The following is a 19418-nucleotide window of genomic DNA, read 5'->3' on the forward strand; positions in this document are numbered from 1 at the left end:
CCACCATGAATCTCATATATAATTATAATGCACAAATCAATATATTAGTAATAGAAGGGAGATCAGTAGTGCACAGCAAGTAGATCAGGGGCAGGGAGGAGAGAAGAAAAAGACAAAGTACTGGGAAATGAGAGTGATCAAATTAAATTCTGTGTGTATATGAATTTGGCATAATAAATCCCACTATTATATATAATTATAATATAACCAATAAAAATTACCAAGACATTTATTACCATAAAAAAGAAAGACTCCTTCAGCTCAGGTATAAACTATTAATTTCTATAAATAAATGATTGCTCTTAAATTGTATGAAACCTCAAAAACAACAAACTTACGTATCATTGTCTTTTACTGTAGATTTCTTTCTTTCAGTTAAACTAAGGTGATTCAATTTTTTTCTCTTTCCTATATATATGAAATAAAGAAAAGAACAAAGTTGAGAGAGAAACTGTCAATTTTTAAATAGAATTTAGATTGCCAAATTTTAAATAGAAAATAAAATTGTGGACAAATAAAAGGGAGATGAGAGCAAAAAAAGTGTCTTATTTTGGTTTTTCCATTTCCTATTCTCATGATTTTTTGTACATGATAACATTGTATTGGAAAAATAATCTTTTGAATAGAATTTCCATTGAAGTTTGATATATTAATAAGAAAACTATGTATATCCAATTTGATAATATAATTAGGTTTAAACAATACACTTTACTAAATAATGGATAAGTATTAATAATTATTAATATTAATATTTAATTAAGTATTTTAATCAAAGATACCTTTTTTTTTTAAGGTACTAGGGACTGAACCCAGAGGGTCTTAACGACTGAGCTACATCCCCAGACCTTTTTTGTATCTTATTTAGAGACAGCGTCTCAACAAATTTCTTAGGGCCTTGATAAATTGCTGAGACAGCCCTCAAACTTGTGATCCTCCTGCCTCAGCCTCTGGAGCCGCTAGGATTACAGGCATGTACCACTGTGCCTGGCCAAAGACATATATTAAGGTTTCCAAAGTGTGCATTATTTCATTCCTATTGTTTTCTTAACGTTAACAAGGGATTGTTGATACTTAGAAAACAGTTAAATTCCTAATAACAGTAGAATAAATATGACTATAGGGATAAAAGAACCTATTTATTTAACATGTGCATAAGGTACAATGTGATGTTTTATTAATGTATACATTGTGGAATGGCTAACTTAAGCTAATTAATGTATCTATTACCTCACATACTTATCATGGTTTTATGGCCAGAACATTTAAAATCTCCTCAGCAATTTTCAAGTATACAATTCATTGTTACTTACTATAGTTACCATATTATATACAACAGATCTCCTAAACTTATTCCTCTAATCTAACTGACCAATATCTTTCCATTTCTTCTATCCCCACAATCAGTCCTTGGTAACTTCCCCTCTAGTCTCTGCTCTATGAGTTTGACCTTTCACATTCTACTTATTAAGACCATGCACTATTTTTCTGTGCCTGGATTATTCATTTAACATGTCCCCCAAGTTAATCCATGTTGTGGCAAATGGCAGGATATCTCCGTATTGCACTGTGTGTGTGTGTGTGTATGTGTGTACGCTGCATTTTCCTTATCTATTCATCGCTGATGTACATTTAGGTTAAGTCCATATCTTGGTTACTGAATATCGTTAAAATGAATACATGAGTGCAGATATATCTCTTTGATACATTGATTTCATATCTTTTGAATATATACCTAGTAGTAAGTCTATGAGGTCATATGGTAGTTCTACACTTTTTTTTGAGGACCCAAATCTTTAAATGCATATTCATTTATAAATACTTGGAAAGATCTTTATATAGGTTGAGCATCTTTAGTCTGAAAATCTAAAATGCTCCAAAAACCTAAAACTTTTTGAATACAGAATTTTTATATTAGGTATGTTCAACAAAGTAACTATGCAAATATTCCAAAATCTCAAAAACTCTAAAAGACACTCAACCTGTAGCACCTACTAATGCATATCATTTGTTAAAAGTATTTTAGATAACAATAAAAGAAGTAAATGATTACATCTCAGTATGCAATGAAATGAATAACAAACTTTTTGCTACCAATGAAAGTCAACAGAAACTATTTTCCAATGTATAAATGGAGACCCCCTCCTCATTCTACATATTTTTATGTAGTTCCATTTGTTCAACAACTGGCTCTGCAGTTATTATTAACTCAATGTTTCTATTATTTTACTAAGAATCATTTAATACAATGTACCATGAAAAACTCCTCACACTCTCCCAACAGAAATATATAATTTAAAATCTTCTAGAAGTGAAATGAAAAAAGTAGTATATCAGTAAAAGGGTTTTCTAGTTACTTAATAATTACTTATTTAATTTCATTCTATTTTTTAAAAAAGACGATTAACATATCCAAAAAGTACATGGAGTCTATATGACATTTGTCTTGCTAGATACATATATAAGTTAACAAAAGTTGTGTACTTCAGTTCCTTTAAGTGTAGTTTCACAAAACATTGGTGATCAATCCACTATCACTCAATCAGGACTACATTCAGAATTGTATTTGAAGTTTCTGGCAAGGCTCTAGGGAGTACATTCTCTAATTAGTGAAAACAGCTTTCAATAGATCACAAGGTTTGGAAGCACAACTAATGATGAAAATAATGGCTAACACATACTATTTATTAGGGTCAAATACTGTTTTTAATATATATAATAACTAATTAATTTGCACAATAACTCTGAGGTAGTCACTCTTTTATGGGTGAGATAGTTAGTGAGTATGGCATTCAAGCCTCAATAACAAAAAAAGCCAAGAGTTGAGGAAAACCTTTATCTACAGAGGTTCAAGTAATTTGTCTAAGTTGCTCACATACTAGTTTCTAACATTTTTCTGAAAGAGTTACTTGTAGGCCAAGTTGGAGATCTGTAAGCTAAAAGGTGAATAGGCATCTTAATATGAGTCTGCTTTCCTTTTTTCCTTTCTTTTTTTCCCTCTCTCTCTTTTTTGTTCCCGTGTACATGTATGTGTTTGTGCGTGCCCATGTGGTACTGGGGATTGAGCCCAGGGTTGCTCTATCACTGGGCATTTCCCCAGCTCTTTTTATTTTATTTTGAGACAAGGTTGGCTTTAAACCTAAGATCCTCCTGTCTCAGTCTCCCTAGTTGCTGGGATCATAAGTGTACATCACTGTATCTATCTTCTATTTTTTTAAATTAACCAAATTAATATCATTAAGCAATACTGAAGGGTGAAGAAATTCTTTGGAGGAAAAACTTAAAATAAAATGAAAAATAAAAATGTTACTGTTCCATTTTTATTCAAAATTAAAACACTATTTAAGTTTCTTGGGAAGAAATGGGATAATCTAAAAATATTACCTATATAATTGAATAGAAAGCTATCAAGAAGAAAAGTAGAATTGCTTTTAATCTACTAAAATGTCAATATTTGGGAAGCAACAATAAAATTATAGGTTTTTAAGAAGCTCACATCTATAAATTGGCTCACATCTATCAAATTACTACAGCTTTAAACAGAAAATTGTTTTCCACCTCTTTCGGAATATACAGTATCTGTTTCTTTTCTCACTTGGGAAAAAATGAGTTTTGCCAGATACCTTCCATTTTTTTAAATATTTATTTTTTAGTTTTAGGTGGACACAATATCTTTATTTTATTTTTATGTGGTGCTGAGAATCGAACCCAGTGCCTCATGCTACATCCCCAGCCCCCCAGATACCTACCATTTTGTTAGTCTTTTCAAAGAACCAACATTTGATTCTGTTGTTTTTCTTTATTATTGCTTTGTTTTTGATTTCAGTTTTTCCATTCATATTTTCACTATATATATCCTCTACTATTCTGGATTCATTCTGTTTTTCATCCTTTGCCAGTTGAAGCTTAGTTCATTAATTTTCAGCCTTCCTTTTTAAATATATGCATTTATAGGTTAAACTAAATTTTCTCCTAGGAAATGTGTTAGTATAATTTAGGAATAAGTTTTTCCAGTAGGAGCTGACATGTTTTCATTATCATTCAATTCTGAATATTTTATACATACTATTTCGATTTTTCTGATTAGCAAATTATTTAGAAACTTTTTGGTATCCAAACACATAAACTAAAAACTTTTAAAGGCATGTCTTTTCATTATTGATTCCTAATTATAGGAAATTTTGGTTTGAGAATGTAATCTGTATGACAGCAATTATTTTTAAAATTTTTTTAATATTTATTTTTAGTTGTAGTTGGGCAAACTGACACCTGTATTTCACTTATTTATTTTTATGTGGTGCTGAGGATTGAACCCAGGGTCTCACATGTGCCAGGCGAGTGCTCTAACGGTGAGCCACAACCCCAGCCCCAACAGCAATTTTTATAACAGTGAGATTTCCTCTGTGACTCCAAATTGGTTACACTTTTGTGAAAGTTCTATGTGTGCTTTTAAATATATTCGATATTATAACTGAGAAGTGTTCTCATTAGAATCAAACTTGCTAATTGTGTTTTGTTTATATCTTTCTTAACGTTTTTGCTTCATCAGTTTCTGAAAGACATAGTTTAAAATCTCCTACTATGATAAACTAACATTTAGAAGTATCAGTCTTAAACTATAGTACAGCAGTACCTGAGTTATGTGCCATTTAATTTATGTACATGATGGATAGCTTGTTAAGGGGTGTACCTGTAACTATTATAATTGATAGTAGCTGAAAGCAGGTAGGCCATAATTTCTATTTAGTGGATAGAATAGTAAAGGAACAAAGTCTGCAGCAACATTTTTTAAAAAAATGCCTGGAAAGTTTACATTTATGCCCAAAATAACACCTATATTCTATCTAGCATTTTCTATGTTAAATTCTTTGAGAAAAGAGAAAAAATCAGTTTTAACAAGATCCATATATTATTAAATAAAAATCCTGATTTAACCAATAACTAGAAAAATCTTATCATAAATGGAAAAGAATGTTCAACTAACCATTTGATGGCCCATTTCCGGGCTCTTGTTCTTTAGAGCTTGTGGGAGAAGAAAATGGACTCATTTGACAAGTTCCAGTTGTTGGAGAATAAGCTGTAATACTTCTCTTCTTTGTGATTTTTGAAGGATCAAATGACTGGAAATAAATAATTTTGGAACAGAAATAATTACATTTAGTTATAGTTCTTTTAAAAACTCAGCAAATCAAATCAATATTGGTTTCCTTCCTCTGTCTTTTCAGAATTCAAATATACTCAGTTACCATTTTCAAAATGAACGCTGTCCTTTCAAATTAGGTAGGTGTTTCAGGTTTCTATAATAATTAGGGCATCTAAATTTGATACTTAGAAAATTTTAATATTAAAGGGTTACTACTTTCTGAGATGATATTTTCTAACGTTTAGAAATGACCGACTCATATAACCACATTCTCACTTTTAATTTCACTTGAACCTGAAATATAATAATGGGCCAGGCCAAGAAAACTCTTGGAGATGCTTATTACTAGACCTACAAGGAAATCCTAGGAAAGATCAGTACAGTCCTACATCTTTACACAGTTCTCTGACACAGTGTCTTGCCTTAATGATAAAGAAGATAATGTCTAAATAACTGCATCCAACATTTTAAGACTTTTGAGAATTTGGCCTAAATTATAAAATTCGTCTCTGAAGCTTCCTCCTTTGTGTTCCCCTAGGAGTCTAAATCCAGGTAAAGTATTTTGATAACATTTTAATTTGTCTAATCCATCAGAATTTACTCCTAAAAATAGACATTTCTTCATCACTGTACCCTGGAGAACTTAAAAACGTATAAGGAATGAATGACTTAAAAGGAATTGTCCAGTCAACTTTGCCATACCACTCTACTTAAAATATACTCATTTGTTCATTGATTCCTCCATCCAATATTCACTAGTACCTTTGCTTTCAGTTTAAATAGGTTAAACACATTCAAGTCTCAGATCATTCTATGATCTCAGCTTTGAATGTTCTCTTTCTTATCTTCTCCAAGACCCAGTCTTTCTTTAAGTCTCTACTCACAATCCACTTTCTGCCGCAGTCTGGCTGGGCACGAATAAACGAGCCGCCACAAAGCCTTGTAGGTTCAAACAGCAACTACTTTATTTCAACTCTTACCGGCACTGCACCCACGCTTTTCCGCCAAAGCCACCCGGGTGTGCCTTCTCCCGGGACACACCACACACCAACCGGAAATCCCTCCTCCCTAAATCCCCCCTCTGGCACTTCCCCAACCAATGGGAACTCTCCGGGAATCCCCAGGAGAACTCCAAAGTAGCAGGCTGAGGCAGACAGCAGGGGTCTAATTTACAATTGAATTCACAGCTTAACATAACCATTATCATCTCAATGGCTTGCTGGGGTCACCTCTCAACCACTCCTTTCTGGCAAAAAAACGCCAAGCCTCATTCCAACTCCCCTATGGCTCTCAGCAACTTTCTCCAAACTCCATTATCATAGTACTAATTGCTCTCCTGAATGCCTCTAAAAACTTGCTTTCTATATTGCTAACTAATGAATATGAAGAAATATAACAACTGTTCTGGCCTCAATAAGTGTTTACCAAAGGCTAAATAGAGATAAGGTCTTAGTATGTATGCTTAGAGAAACTCCAAGTGGAAATCCAAGTGGGCTGTAGCATTCTGTTACAGAAAGCTTCTTTTGAGGGGGAAGGCTGAGGCTTAGATAAGTAAATATAAAAGACAGGAAACATCTGAAATCAGAGGTGAAACAGCATAGGATGAAACTGGGGGATAAAGAAAAGGTTTGAAGGCTCAGAGGATGGCAACATTGTAGAACTAAACTTTAGTAGCTGACTTAAAACAGATATGTAATTCTTTATGGCCAAATAACCTCTATTTTTAGGACTCATGGCAAAAATGGTGGCTGTGTCACCTTTTCCATTAATCTTCATATTTAGTTTCAGAATCTACAGTATCAAAAAATTTTATAGTTGAAATTTTAAATGATAAATATTTCTGTGTTTTGGGGAATAAAAAAGCATTTCTTTCTTTAGTTTACATATCCACAATAGGCACAAATGTAACCAATATCCTTCTTAAAATATCAAACTATAATATGAAGTTATAATTCTAAGGCAATCTTTTTCATGGGGTGAAAGGTTTTAAGTCTCTTTATCAGGTGGTTACCTCTCCATCTTGAGTTTTCACCTGTTTATATGTATTCAGTCATAAACTATGACATTTATCCAACCCGTACTTTATTTTTCCAAGAATTTATTGCTCAGAACAATTTCACTGTGTATGTACAAGAAATGAAAGTCACTCCTCTAATATACATTTATATCCATCTGTTTTCCTATTTTCACCATAAAATTATTTTATTCAATTGCCAAATGTCTAAACATTACAACTGTAGATAATACATTTCTTCTTGAAAATGGTTTTCTAGCTTTCAGAAAATAACTGCATGTACACATGTAAGTATCTGCATCACTTTAGAAATAGTGAGTCTTCACTTTTTTCTATATTCCATGTTGGTTTTATTTTTTGGTCATTTGCGTTGGTTAAAAGGAACATGTCTGTCTACGATTATGATACATAGAGGAAAAATTGAAAAATCTATCTTCCCCTACTCTCCTACTAAATATTCTTCAGCAAATGATATATTTTATGTTTGGTCCCTACTGGTATACACAAAGCCATAACAAAATTTTTTTTCCCTCAAGGTTTTACCAAAATCTTCTAACTTTATATCTCTGAAGATGTTTAAAAGTGATCCTAGAGTTCATCTAAGAATTTCATTTTGCCATCCTCCAAACTTCAAAGGACTTGGCTTACTTCTTAGTCTCCCATGACAGGGAGAATTAAGAAGCCCAGGGTTGAGGAAGACTGAGCTGCTAACTGAGAAACCAGCAGTCTTTCCACTAAGCAAGGATGAGTGCTACCAGACCCTTTGGAAAAACAGAAAGAAATGGAGAGAGGACCAGTTTTCCCCTAAAAAAGGGAAACCAATTCAAGATGTAAACAAAATTCAAGGAGACAGATGTCACAACCAATTCTATAATAATTTACAACTGCTTCTAATATTTACTGACTCAGTGTTTTTAAAGTGAGGCAAATACATACATAAACTACTAAAAAACAACAGTAACAAAATGCCATGTTCAAAGATTCAGCCTATAATCAGCCCAAATAGCCTGGTACATTTTATAAAGAGGTCAAATTTATACATTAGTAAAACTAAAATTTGGGCATTGATTTTCCTGCCTTAAAAAAAAAAATCAATGTTCTTTTTATAATTTCAAATATGACATTCTACTTCAATATCCTTTACGAATTGTAGCTTGCTTCATCACCTTGTTTAAAGCATATTCTACCAAAAAGGTGCCTGCATTTTATTGATTTTTTACCTATTATAAACAGTCTAGAAAGTACTAACTAAGGGTTCTTTCACAGATGAAAAATGGGATATAAATGATCTGCTATTATTATAAATTACCAGTCTATGGTGTCACTGAAATATTTAAAATACAAGTACTGTAGGTATATGGATAACCAGAAACAAAAGGGCAGCGAAAGGGAGATAATTCTCAAAAACCTTAAACTGAACTTCTATATGAATGCACCACAGTAAATCTCAACATTATGTATATGCACAAGACTGGGATCCTAATTAGAATAAGATATATTCCATGTTGGTATAAATATATCAAAATAGATTCTACTGTCACGTATAACTAAAAAGAACAAATAAAAATTTTAAAAAATAACCTTATACTGGCTAATTAGGTTACTGGGAATGTCCCAACTAAGATATAATTATTATGCACTAATACTACTAATTAAGTAATATTTATTAGGCACTTTCATATTCTGGGTCTTGGGTTCCTGGAAAAGTAATAGATATCAACTAACTAATCAGCTGCCAAATTAATGGTTCTATAAGACATTAGGGTTTTGTTGCTGTTTTTGTGATGGCTACAGAGAACAGAGGCATTTTGCACTTATCTCAGAGATTTTACTATGATAGCAAGTAAAAAACATGTTAAATCTGTGGTAATGGAAATGCTCTATTTCTTGATTCGGTATTTGATACACAAGTTTACACATTTGTAAAACTCACTGAATTATATACTATCTGTGAACTTAATGACATGTAAATTTCACCTTAGAATTTTCTCCTTTAACAGGAGAAAAAAGAGGAGGAAACAAAACTGTGGCTAAAAAGTTTATACACTGGATTTTCTATTTCTGCTCATTATTTTTCCATAATGTTAAGATATTAAGTATTAATTTTAATATTAAAGATATTATTATTGTACTCTGCACTTTATTCTCAAGCTTTCCCCACTCTGCCCAGTACTAGGGTTAGAACCCAGGGGTGCTTAACCGTTGAGCTACACCCCCTGCCCATTTTAAATTTTAAAAATTTTGAGTCAGGGTCTTGCTAAGTTGCCCAGGCTGGCCTTGAATTTGAGATCCTCCTGCCTCAGTCTCCTGAGTCGCTGGGATCATAGTCTTGTACCACTATGCTTGGCCTCAAGAAATTTATGAAAGTTTTTCACGGCTATTGCCGATTGTGTTTTTATACATTATTTTATTTTTCAGAATATGAAGTAAATTCTACCCAGATATTTTTTTTTGTTTACTGAAGTATGATTTATATACAATAAAATGTACAGATCTTCTTTAGCTTGATGAGTTCTGACAACTGTATACACTGATGCAACCACCACCTAAGATATATAACATTTTCATCATCGCAGAAGGGTTCCTTTGTATCCTCTTCCAAATCTCACTCATCAGCCTAGAGGTAATCACTTTTTAATTCCAATAACCACACATAGTTTTGCTTATTTTTGAACTTCATATAAATGAAGTATATATCTTCTGTGTTTGGCTTCTATTGCTTAACATGTTTTTGAGGTCATCTATTTTGTTGTACACGTTGGTAATGTGCTCTTTTTATTGTTAAGCAACATTCTTATTTTTTAAATATATTAGATTTGCTTTTCCATTTTCTTGTTTATGAATATATTCAGTTTGGAACTATTACAAATTAAGTTACTAAGAGCATTTTTGTACACATCTTTTGGTGATTTTATTTCTTTGATAGTAAGGAGTGAAATTTTGAGTTTATATTATGGTTTGGGTCTAATTTCACATATATAAAAAGAGTTAAAAAAACAGTTCAAAATGTTTGTTTCATTTAAAACCCCCATCAATATATGAGCGTTTCAATTGTGCTACATTCTCACCAGCCTTTAGTGGTTTTTGTTTCCTTTACCTATGCTACTGTGTTAACTAAAAAAGATTTTAAAAAAATTGTTTTAATACAGTTCATTAGCTAATCTAATCTATGGGAATAGTAATATCACTTTGTAACTTTAATTCATTTTTACTTTATTATTTGTATTATTATTATTATTATTATTATTTGGTACTAAGGATTGAACCCAGGTGTGCTTACCCACTTAGCCACGTCCCCAACCCTTTTTGTTTTTCATTTTGAGACAGGATCTCAACTAAGTTGCTCAGGGTCTGGCTAAGTTGCTGAGGTTGGCTTTGAATTTGTGATCCTCCTGCCTCAGCTGCCTAAGTCACTGGGATTATAGTTATGTGCCTTCATGCCTGGCTTTAATTCATATTTTTGATGATTAATGTCACTGAACATTTTTTGCACTTTTATTTATTCATTTTAATTGATATATTCTGAACACAAGTCTTTTGCAATATATATACACATACACATACATAACAGATATTTTCTTCTCCATCCATGGCTCATCATTTTCTTAGTGTTGTCTTTTGGTTAGCAGAAAGTTCTAATTTTGATGAAGTCTATTTTATCAACTTTTATAGTTAGAATTTTGGGGGTCTTAAGAAATTTTTGCCTACTCTAAGGTCACCAATATAGTTTCTTATGTTTTCTTCCAGAAGCTTTATGCTTTTGTCTTTATATCTATAATTGTTTTTGGGTGAATTTTTGTTTATGAAGTGAGACATTAAGTATAAATGAATTTTGTATAAAATAAGAATTTTTTTGTATATGAATTGAGGTTAATTTTTTCCATATAGATACCACTTATTAAAGACAGTCTTTTCACCCCCCCAGTGAATTGACCCAATATTTAAAAATGTTTAATAAATTTAGACAACTGTTAAAAATAATATAAACCAAAACAGTACTAGAAATAAGAATTTCTAAAATGAAAAATGACTCATGAAGTACTTAAACATTTATACTAAAGGGAAAACAGCTGTGGTATATGGAAAGAATACTAGATATGAAGTCTTGGGCTCGTTTAATGGTCTTGCTGCCTACTAGGTATACTATCGTGGACATGACACTCATCTGAACTTTAATTTCCCCACTTAATGAATATATTCCCTCACTTAACTAGCAAAGAGTAGAAACAGTAGGATGGGACAGGGAGTGGGCAGCTGGCACAGTCAGGTGTCTTGGGCCAGGATCTCTAACATCACCCTCTTTGTCTTTTGGTGGGGAAAGAAATAAGGCATGGGAATTTCAACCATGCTATTTCAAATATGAAAGAAGGTTTCTGTGGAAAATCTCTAAACCTGCATAATTTATGTGAGGCTCCACTCCCAAAACCTTTGGCTTTATAAAGTGTCTTGAGTAGGGAAGTGTTTTCTTTTTAAAGAAGGCATTAATATTGTTTTCTATGCCAGAATGAAAAAAACAAGCATGACACCAAACTAATGGCTCTAATTTTCAAGTCGCTACATTCTGTGGGAGGGGATCTCTCAGGTAGATTAGAGAGGGCTTTTCCATGTGTCTTCTTATAAACCATTCTTGGGATAGGGAGCTGGGAACTGACCCAAGCAATGGGTGTGATGACAGGCAAAAAGGGATAGACCTGCAGCTTCTAAGTTCACTCCAATTCCATTCCAGGCTGCTATGACTCTTTTTGCTCCTTTGAATAATTTTGTCTTGGTTCCGCTTTCTTCAGGCGGCCACATGTACTAGATGTATACAAATCATGCATCTTCGGCACTTTAATTTTTTTTCTTAATGTAAATATTTGTCTCATATTTTTGCCCATTGTAATCTAAGGTACTAATTTCTGTACTGTGTTCTCAGGTACAGGAGCAATCCCAGGGTAGCAGCTCCAAGTCTGCTTGAGCATTTAAGAGCATTTCAGATTTGAATTCTCAGATTAGTGATGTTCAACGTGAATTAACCTTGTAGAAATAAAAGCAGTTATGAAAAGATACTATGAATGATTCTATTAATAAAGAATCTAGATCAAATGGACAAATTCTCAGAAATACACAACATGCTCAGATTGAATCATTGAAGAACTAGAAAAATGTGAATAGGTCAATAGCAAGTGAAGAATCTGAGTTAACATTCAAAGTTAATTTTTTAAAAGTACAGAACTGGATCAAATATAACAATGTAATTTTTCTAATGTAGGACACTAGTTGTGGCACTGGTTACCTTGACACATTCTCATCTGAAGAAAAAATGGGTAGAAAGCCTGCCATGACAACAGTTGTGCTTCATGAAGAGAATGGATTCTGTAATGGTCATTCTTTTCTATTTAAATAATTGTTACCATCTCCCAAAGAATAGCTTTGGGGCAGGAAAGAAATGTATTTCATTTCAAGCTGGACTACTCATCTACCAAAATACCATTCTGACCAAAGAAACAGATGCAGAATTACAGTCACAGCTGCATTCTGCACAGAACAAGTTGGATAATGGTACTCTAAATTGCTAATTATACTGTTAATGATTTTTTTTAGTGTCATTGCAGTATTCTGCCACCTTTGTACAAAAATTTTAAAAAAGCATCTAGGAAGTTTTTAAAATGCTGAATTTTGTTTTGTTAAATACCAGTGAGTCTTTCAAAAGGAAATTCCACATAAAACCCATTTCTTGAAATGGCATTCTTGTATGAGATTTTGAACAGGTCCATTTATTGACTAGCTATTTGTCTTAATTTACTTTCTCACCAGTTTACTTGCATTGATGATTATTGAGGTCCTAAGTATTTCAGTATTAGTGTTTGTATCTAGATCCATAGTTGATATGAAAAGATAATAAACTAACATATGTCATAACATGCTGGCATTGGGAATGTGCTCTGAGTAGACTTACAAAAAGTAATAACAATAGTACAATTTTATTTTTATTGTGATAACTATGGTGAAATTTGTTACAATGTTAGTACTTTGTTGTTTAAGCCATATCATAATAGCTGAGGGAGATAATTACATTTGTGATGTGAAAATGCTGCTAATGTTTTGATTTCACTTTAGATTATAGTATATAGGTTAAAGTATTGTCATTATTCCATATTGTTTCTTATCAACTTAAGTGGCAGATTATTTTTTTCTAGAAACTAATTTCTAGTAATTTATTTTATTACGGTTTCTAAATAATTTACTTCTTAAGTAAATACCCCAAGCTTGCCAGAAACTTAGATTTATAAAAAAATCATAAAAATTTATAAAAACCATTTTATATGTAGAAAATGATATACCAATCACAACTGTGTCACATGGTTTCTTGATAATTTTTATATTTAGCAAGGTAAATAAGTGGATACAAATTAAAAACATAGTCTTAGGCAATCACAAATTCTTGATCAAATACTTACGTTTTCTTCTAGCTGATCATCCAATTTCAGTGATCTTTTAACACTGCAAAGGAAATATTTAAAGAAGTCTTAGATTTGACATACATAAAGAAGGCACATATTTAAAGGTAAGATATATAAGCAAAGATTATAGTTACTTTTACTAATTTTTATATTGCTTGTTAAAGCATAATATCATATAAAGACAGCAATTATTTATGAGTGGTTTGTTTTTAATAGCATATTTCAATATGGGATCATAATTAAATATTTAAATGAACCATGTTTTTATATACATAATTTGACATACCTGCACTAACAATTTAAAATCATAGTATTAAAAGTCTTAGAAAAATTAGTATATTTATCTGCTTTGAAAAACAAATTTGAAAGATAAATAATTTACATAAGAACAAAATAATTTACATACCATCAACAGAGATGTTCAAAGTATATGATTTGTACTATGAAACAGAAATAGCGCATCATGTGTTAAAGGTATGAGCAAGGTGAAAAAAGTTTTGCACATTATTCTAGCATTAAACATGATTCAGTGCAACCAGACTATGACTTAACTGAGGAACAGATGCTCTATGTCTTTATAAGTCCCCAATCCATAAGAAACTATTTTTTGTTTCCTTCACTAAACTGATTCAGGAACATGCCAGGCTCTCTGTGTGCAAAATCTGTTCTGTTAAACTGGAAGCCCAGCTGTTGGTGACAATGCTTAGAAAGGAAAGCCGAATATTTATAATACTTTATTTCGTACAGCTGTCTTCTAAAGAGCAATCATCAACATTTTATTGAATGCAGACTAAATGCTCAAAGGAGAAAAAGGTCAGTATAAATTAAACTAGCTTTCCCAGTGACAAATGCAGCATTAAAAGTACTTTCTTGATCCCTGAGAAACAGAAATTAAATTATTTGAACTATTAGAGGTTTGGGATATTATGCAAAAGATTGTGTTGAAGTACAGAACCCCCCAAATTTGTATAGATTCTAGAAGATGACTATTCAAAAATAACTGGTGACTCATAAACATCATATAGGAATAAGAAAAAAAATGAAAGAGATGGGTCAATCTATGAAAATTATTGAGCAGTAAATAATAAATACAAAAATAAATATCTAAAGGTTTACTTAATTTTGCTATTATATTTACATAATTCAATCACAACATTATTTCTTGAGACTAAATTATTTTAAATAATTGTATCTTTTAGAAGTCAATTTAAATTTGGTTTAGGGGCTGGGGATATAGCTCAGTGGTAAGAAACTTGTCTAGAATGTGTAAGATCCTGGGTTCAATTCCTAGCACTGAAAAAAACAAACAAAAACAATTTAACAAGTATTCTCAATGAAGTGAGAACACAAGTATTAGTAAATAAAAATGGCAAATCATTTAAAAAAGTATTTAGCTTTGGAATATATATAGACCTATTTAGTACATGAGGTGTTCTGTTTTTCATATTTCAAAAGTATAATCAAAAACTAAAATTATACAATGCAGAATTTTCTTATTATTTGTTTTTAAATGATGCTAAGATGCAGCATCTAAAAGATGTCCTTTTAGAAAAGAACACAAAGCCTACCCTGATACTGATTGTTCAAAATATTATCATTTTATAATCAGTGGTTGATTTTTAAAGAAAGCAACACAGTGCTTGAACTTAAAAAGATTTCCAGATTAGGTCTTAGTGGATTTAGAAAGCCCATGGAAAAATATATAAAAGTAATAAGAAAGTGAGCTGAGTTAAAATAGGCTGTCATCTCCCTCTTTATGTTTGGTGAGAAATCTAAAAACATGATTCATTCATTAAGGGTAATGTACAATTCAGATAACTGGGGCATTTAATAACCCAAAGTTGGTAATATTTATAAGTACCCTAAAAAGATTTAATAGGCAAAACTAGAATAAATTTAAGAAATTGCTTAGTTTGTCTACAGGGAAAAGAATTTGTGAAACCCATCTACTGTCACAATCTCAGTCCTGTGCATAGTAAATCTTTGTTGAATTTTGGGGAGGGAATTGAAAAACAGGTAAAGAAGGACAAATCTACCAGAGGAATTTATGACCTTATTCTTACCATTCTATTAGAAATGAACCCTACTGAGATAACAATCATTAAAATAAGCACCTATTATACACAGGCACTCCTCTACCCATGAACAATTATAATATAAGGATGAGATGATGCTACATGAATTAGGATGATGTTAATAAAAATATACGAGACAGAAAAAATATAAAGGAAGAATAAGCAAAAATTTGATTAAATATGAGAGAAATATTTTTCTAAAATATGTATTTCTTTCCTACCATTATTACTTAACAATTACAAGTGATATATTTCTGGTAGTCCTGTAAAGTTATATCTGGTTCCTGTGACTACTATCTTGGTTTAAAAAAATGGACACAAAAACATGGGGAAAGGACTTGAATTATACCTTTCTCCAAAGAAGATATACACACTACACACACACACACAAGTGGCCAAAAATCAACATGAAAAAATGCTCAACATCCTTAATCCTTAGGGAAATATAACCCATGTTCACAAGGAGATACCCCTTCATGTCCATTAGCATGGCTATTATAAAAAAGAAAATATCAAAAGCTGTAAGGATATGGAGAAATCAGAACCTTTGTACATTGCTGACTGGAATGTTAAATGGTGCAGCAGCTATAGAAAACAATTGGCAGTTCCTCAAATAATTAAAATTAGAATTACCATATGATCCAGTAATTCCATATTCCAAAAGAATTAAAAGCCAGAACTTGAGTAAATATTCATATAACAATATTCACAGAAGCATTATTGACAGTAGCCAAAAGGCAGAAGCAATCTAATGTCCTGTGACAGTTAAATGGATAAATAAAATGTATCATTCATACACACACACACACACACACACACACACACACACACACAATAGAATATATTATTAAGCCTTAAAAGTGAAAGGAAATTTGGCACATGCTACAACACAGATAAACTTTGAAGACACAACTCTAACTAAAATAAGCCAGTCATAAAAGAAAATATACTGCTTGACTTTACTCATATAAGAATAGTCAAATTCATAGATACAGAAAACAGAATGGTAGTTGCTAGGAGCCAGAGGAAGGGAGAAATAGGAAATTACTGTTAATGGGTGTAGTTTCAATTTTGTAAGATGAAACAAGTTTTGAAGATGGCTGGTGGTGATGACTGCACAAAAATATAAATATACCTCCCTTTTAGGGGTAATCGTACATCATCTGTAGGTAACTTCTCACTCCAAGCTACCCAAATTTCCCTGTGCCCATAATTTAAATATTATATTCCATCTTTAGGCACATTAGGTTTAGACTGACTAAACCTACCAGAATTATTGTTGTTGGAATTCTCAAAAGATAAAAAAAATTTTGCATGCAATTTTATATCAAGAGGAGAGACAGTAACTCTCTTTGTAGAGTTACCATAAATTATTCACTAAGAAGATCCTCCCCTTTTTAATTTAGCTTACTACATGGTAGTACCCTGAGTAAGATTCTCTGATTGATCAGAATAAATTGAGTAGAAAAGCTTTATGTTACTAACATCAATTTCAATATTAAAGAAATTATTCTAGGGGAAAAAAAGCTATCATTTGATTCCTAACCAAGAACCAGAAATGAACTCTTAGAAGCTCACAAAATTATATGATTTGAGGTTTTTTTTTTAAATAGGAGTTTTAAAACATTAGATTAAACATGATTTTTGAGTGACAGAGCTGAGAGTAGGAATAGGGGGTGAAGAATAAACTTAGCAAAGCAGATAAGACTCAGGGAGCTTTGATGCTATGCCAAATTCTTCTGTAAGGTTGGGCAAATCACATAATCTCACTAAGCTTCATAAAGTTGATAATAATACTGGCCTGTAAAGTAGTAAGAAATTTCTGAGTGGAAGATAAAAATATCGCTTAGTATTTCAGTGCTTCCATTTACTCCTCACTATAATGGACACAATAATGTTGCCAGCTACTAACTTCACAAGAGTATTTAGAGGATTATTGAGTATAATCATGAGATGCTTAGAAATCCTTTGATGAAAGGCAATGGCTAAATTCACATCCCATGTGACTTCTTAAGTATAAATTGAGATATATGAAATGATTTATTTTCCATTCCAAGTACGGGTAAAAAAGGGAGAAGAATCTTCTATAACCTTTCTGTTTCATTCAAGTTTATGCTCCTTTATGTTCAATATTTCTAATGATCACATAAAAAATCTCTACCATGGCATAGGTGAGGGCAACACCAACCTATTACATGCAAAAGTATGGGCACCATGTGAAGTATCTAAGTAAATGATTAATCCTGTTATTCTTCATGACAAAAGTTGTCCTGGGCAACATATGTTTATGATGTCAAAAGATTAATGAAAAAAAATGTTTACAGAAGTCAAATGAATACATTTAGGAATATTAACACCAGAGGATGAAAAATGAGATTTTTTTTTGGTTGAATAAAATGAGAAATACAGTTAAGACCATTTTACTCCTGAATGGATATTCCTTAATATGCAATAAAATATTCATTAACATTCCTTCTGCAAAAAGTTTACATATACTATAGATAATTTGTACATGTAGATTATATGTACCTACAAATGAAGAAAGGATATAAGTTTGCCCTTTAGAGGAGTTTCCATTGAAAGGGCTCAACTAGGTCTAACAGAATTAAAACATGACAGATGGGTGATATTTTATGTACTTTTCTGTATGAATTTTTATTCTACAACATAAAAATAATCATAAAAAACTACTGCTAATGTCTACCCTATTTCTGAGACTTCAACACAATCATCTTAAGAAGTTTTATCTGGTGCTGTCTAGTTTGCAGTCAATAGCAGCTGTTCATGACCCTTTTACTAAACTTATGTTAAAATAATCTATGTGTTTTTCCTAGCTAGACTAAATTATTTACATTATTAATACCTCGTCAGTTAAATGATGGGTTATGAGTTCTAAAAATGCTTATTGAACTATCTTTTCCATTAAAATTAATACTAGGTAGTACAGTATTTGTTCATGTTTGGAACCCCAAAGTGCAACGGAACAAAGGTATCATATAAATTAATCATTTAAATAATTGCTTTTATTTTTATCTAAAACTTAGTCTCAAAGAAACAAATATTTAGCTTTTGCAAATTTTTATGTGCTTAACATAAATAATTCTAATCCATAATTTCCTCAAATATTCCCTCTCCTCCATTATGCTTTTCTAAGTCTTAAATTACTAAAGAGAAAATTATTTTTAGCCTTTATGTTTGATATCTCTAGCCTCCTTTTTCATATTATTGTTCTTTATGCATTTTGGACAATTTCTTTAGATTTATCTTCCAGTTCTCTAATTCCTTCTTCAGTTGTGTCTAACCTACTATTTAATTCATCCATTAAATTTTTTGAAACTTCAATAAATTTGGGGTAAATTTTTACTTTTTATATAATCTTATACTTTCAAAAAGTTGCAATAAAAATTCTTCTTATCCTTTATACAGATTCACTATTGTTTACATTTTGTTCCATTTAACATTATTTCAACACACATACATATAAATGTTATATATGCAGACTTTTTTCTGAACCATTTAGAATAAGTTAGAGGCATAATCATTCCCATGTGTTTTTTTAAACATGAAAACATTCTTTTACATAAATACAAAATTAAAAAATGTATCATACCATTATTATCAAGTCTATATTCAAATTTTATTATTTGTACTAATAATATTCTGTATAATCAATTTCTCTCCATGTCTAAGATCCAATCCTGGATCACTCTTTATATTTAATTATCCCATATCTTTGGTTTCCATTA

At 31.5% G+C, this 19418-nt stretch overlaps 2 protein-coding genes across 3 annotated transcripts in view; one reads left to right on the forward strand and one right to left on the reverse strand.

The window, feature by feature from the left end:
• The window catches only part of Alg6 (ALG6 alpha-1,3-glucosyltransferase), a 93917-nt gene extending 74939 nt beyond the window's left edge, over nt 1–18978 (forward strand). Inside the window, exons 15-16 of the transcript XR_006853086.2 lie at nt 13607–13701; nt 14231–18978. The gene's annotated coding sequence lies outside the window, so the exon portion shown is untranslated. The remainder of the gene's footprint in view (nt 1–13606; nt 13702–14230) is intronic.
• The window catches only part of Itgb3bp (integrin subunit beta 3 binding protein), a 52636-nt gene that overhangs the window by 26764 nt on the left and 6454 nt on the right, over nt 1–19418 (reverse strand). The window contains exons 2-4 of one of the 2 annotated variants that reach the window (XM_046451184.2): nt 13595–13637; nt 4982–5117; nt 339–408 (exon numbers count right to left, since the gene is read on the reverse strand). In XM_046451184.2, the coding sequence (XP_046307140.1) occupies nt 339–408; nt 4982–5117; nt 13595–13637 (249 nt within the window). The remainder of the gene's footprint in view (nt 1–338; nt 409–4981; nt 5118–13594; nt 13638–19418) is intronic. The other variant, XM_058581545.1, reaches the window with a different exon arrangement.

Source organism: Marmota monax, unplaced genomic scaffold (assembly GCF_021218885.2).
Source record: "Marmota monax isolate L192 unplaced genomic scaffold, Marmota_monax_Labrador192_F-V1.1 WCK01_AAM20220418_F8-fsc00023, whole genome shotgun sequence".
Taxonomy (NCBI): Eukaryota; Metazoa; Chordata; class Mammalia; order Rodentia; family Sciuridae; genus Marmota; species Marmota monax.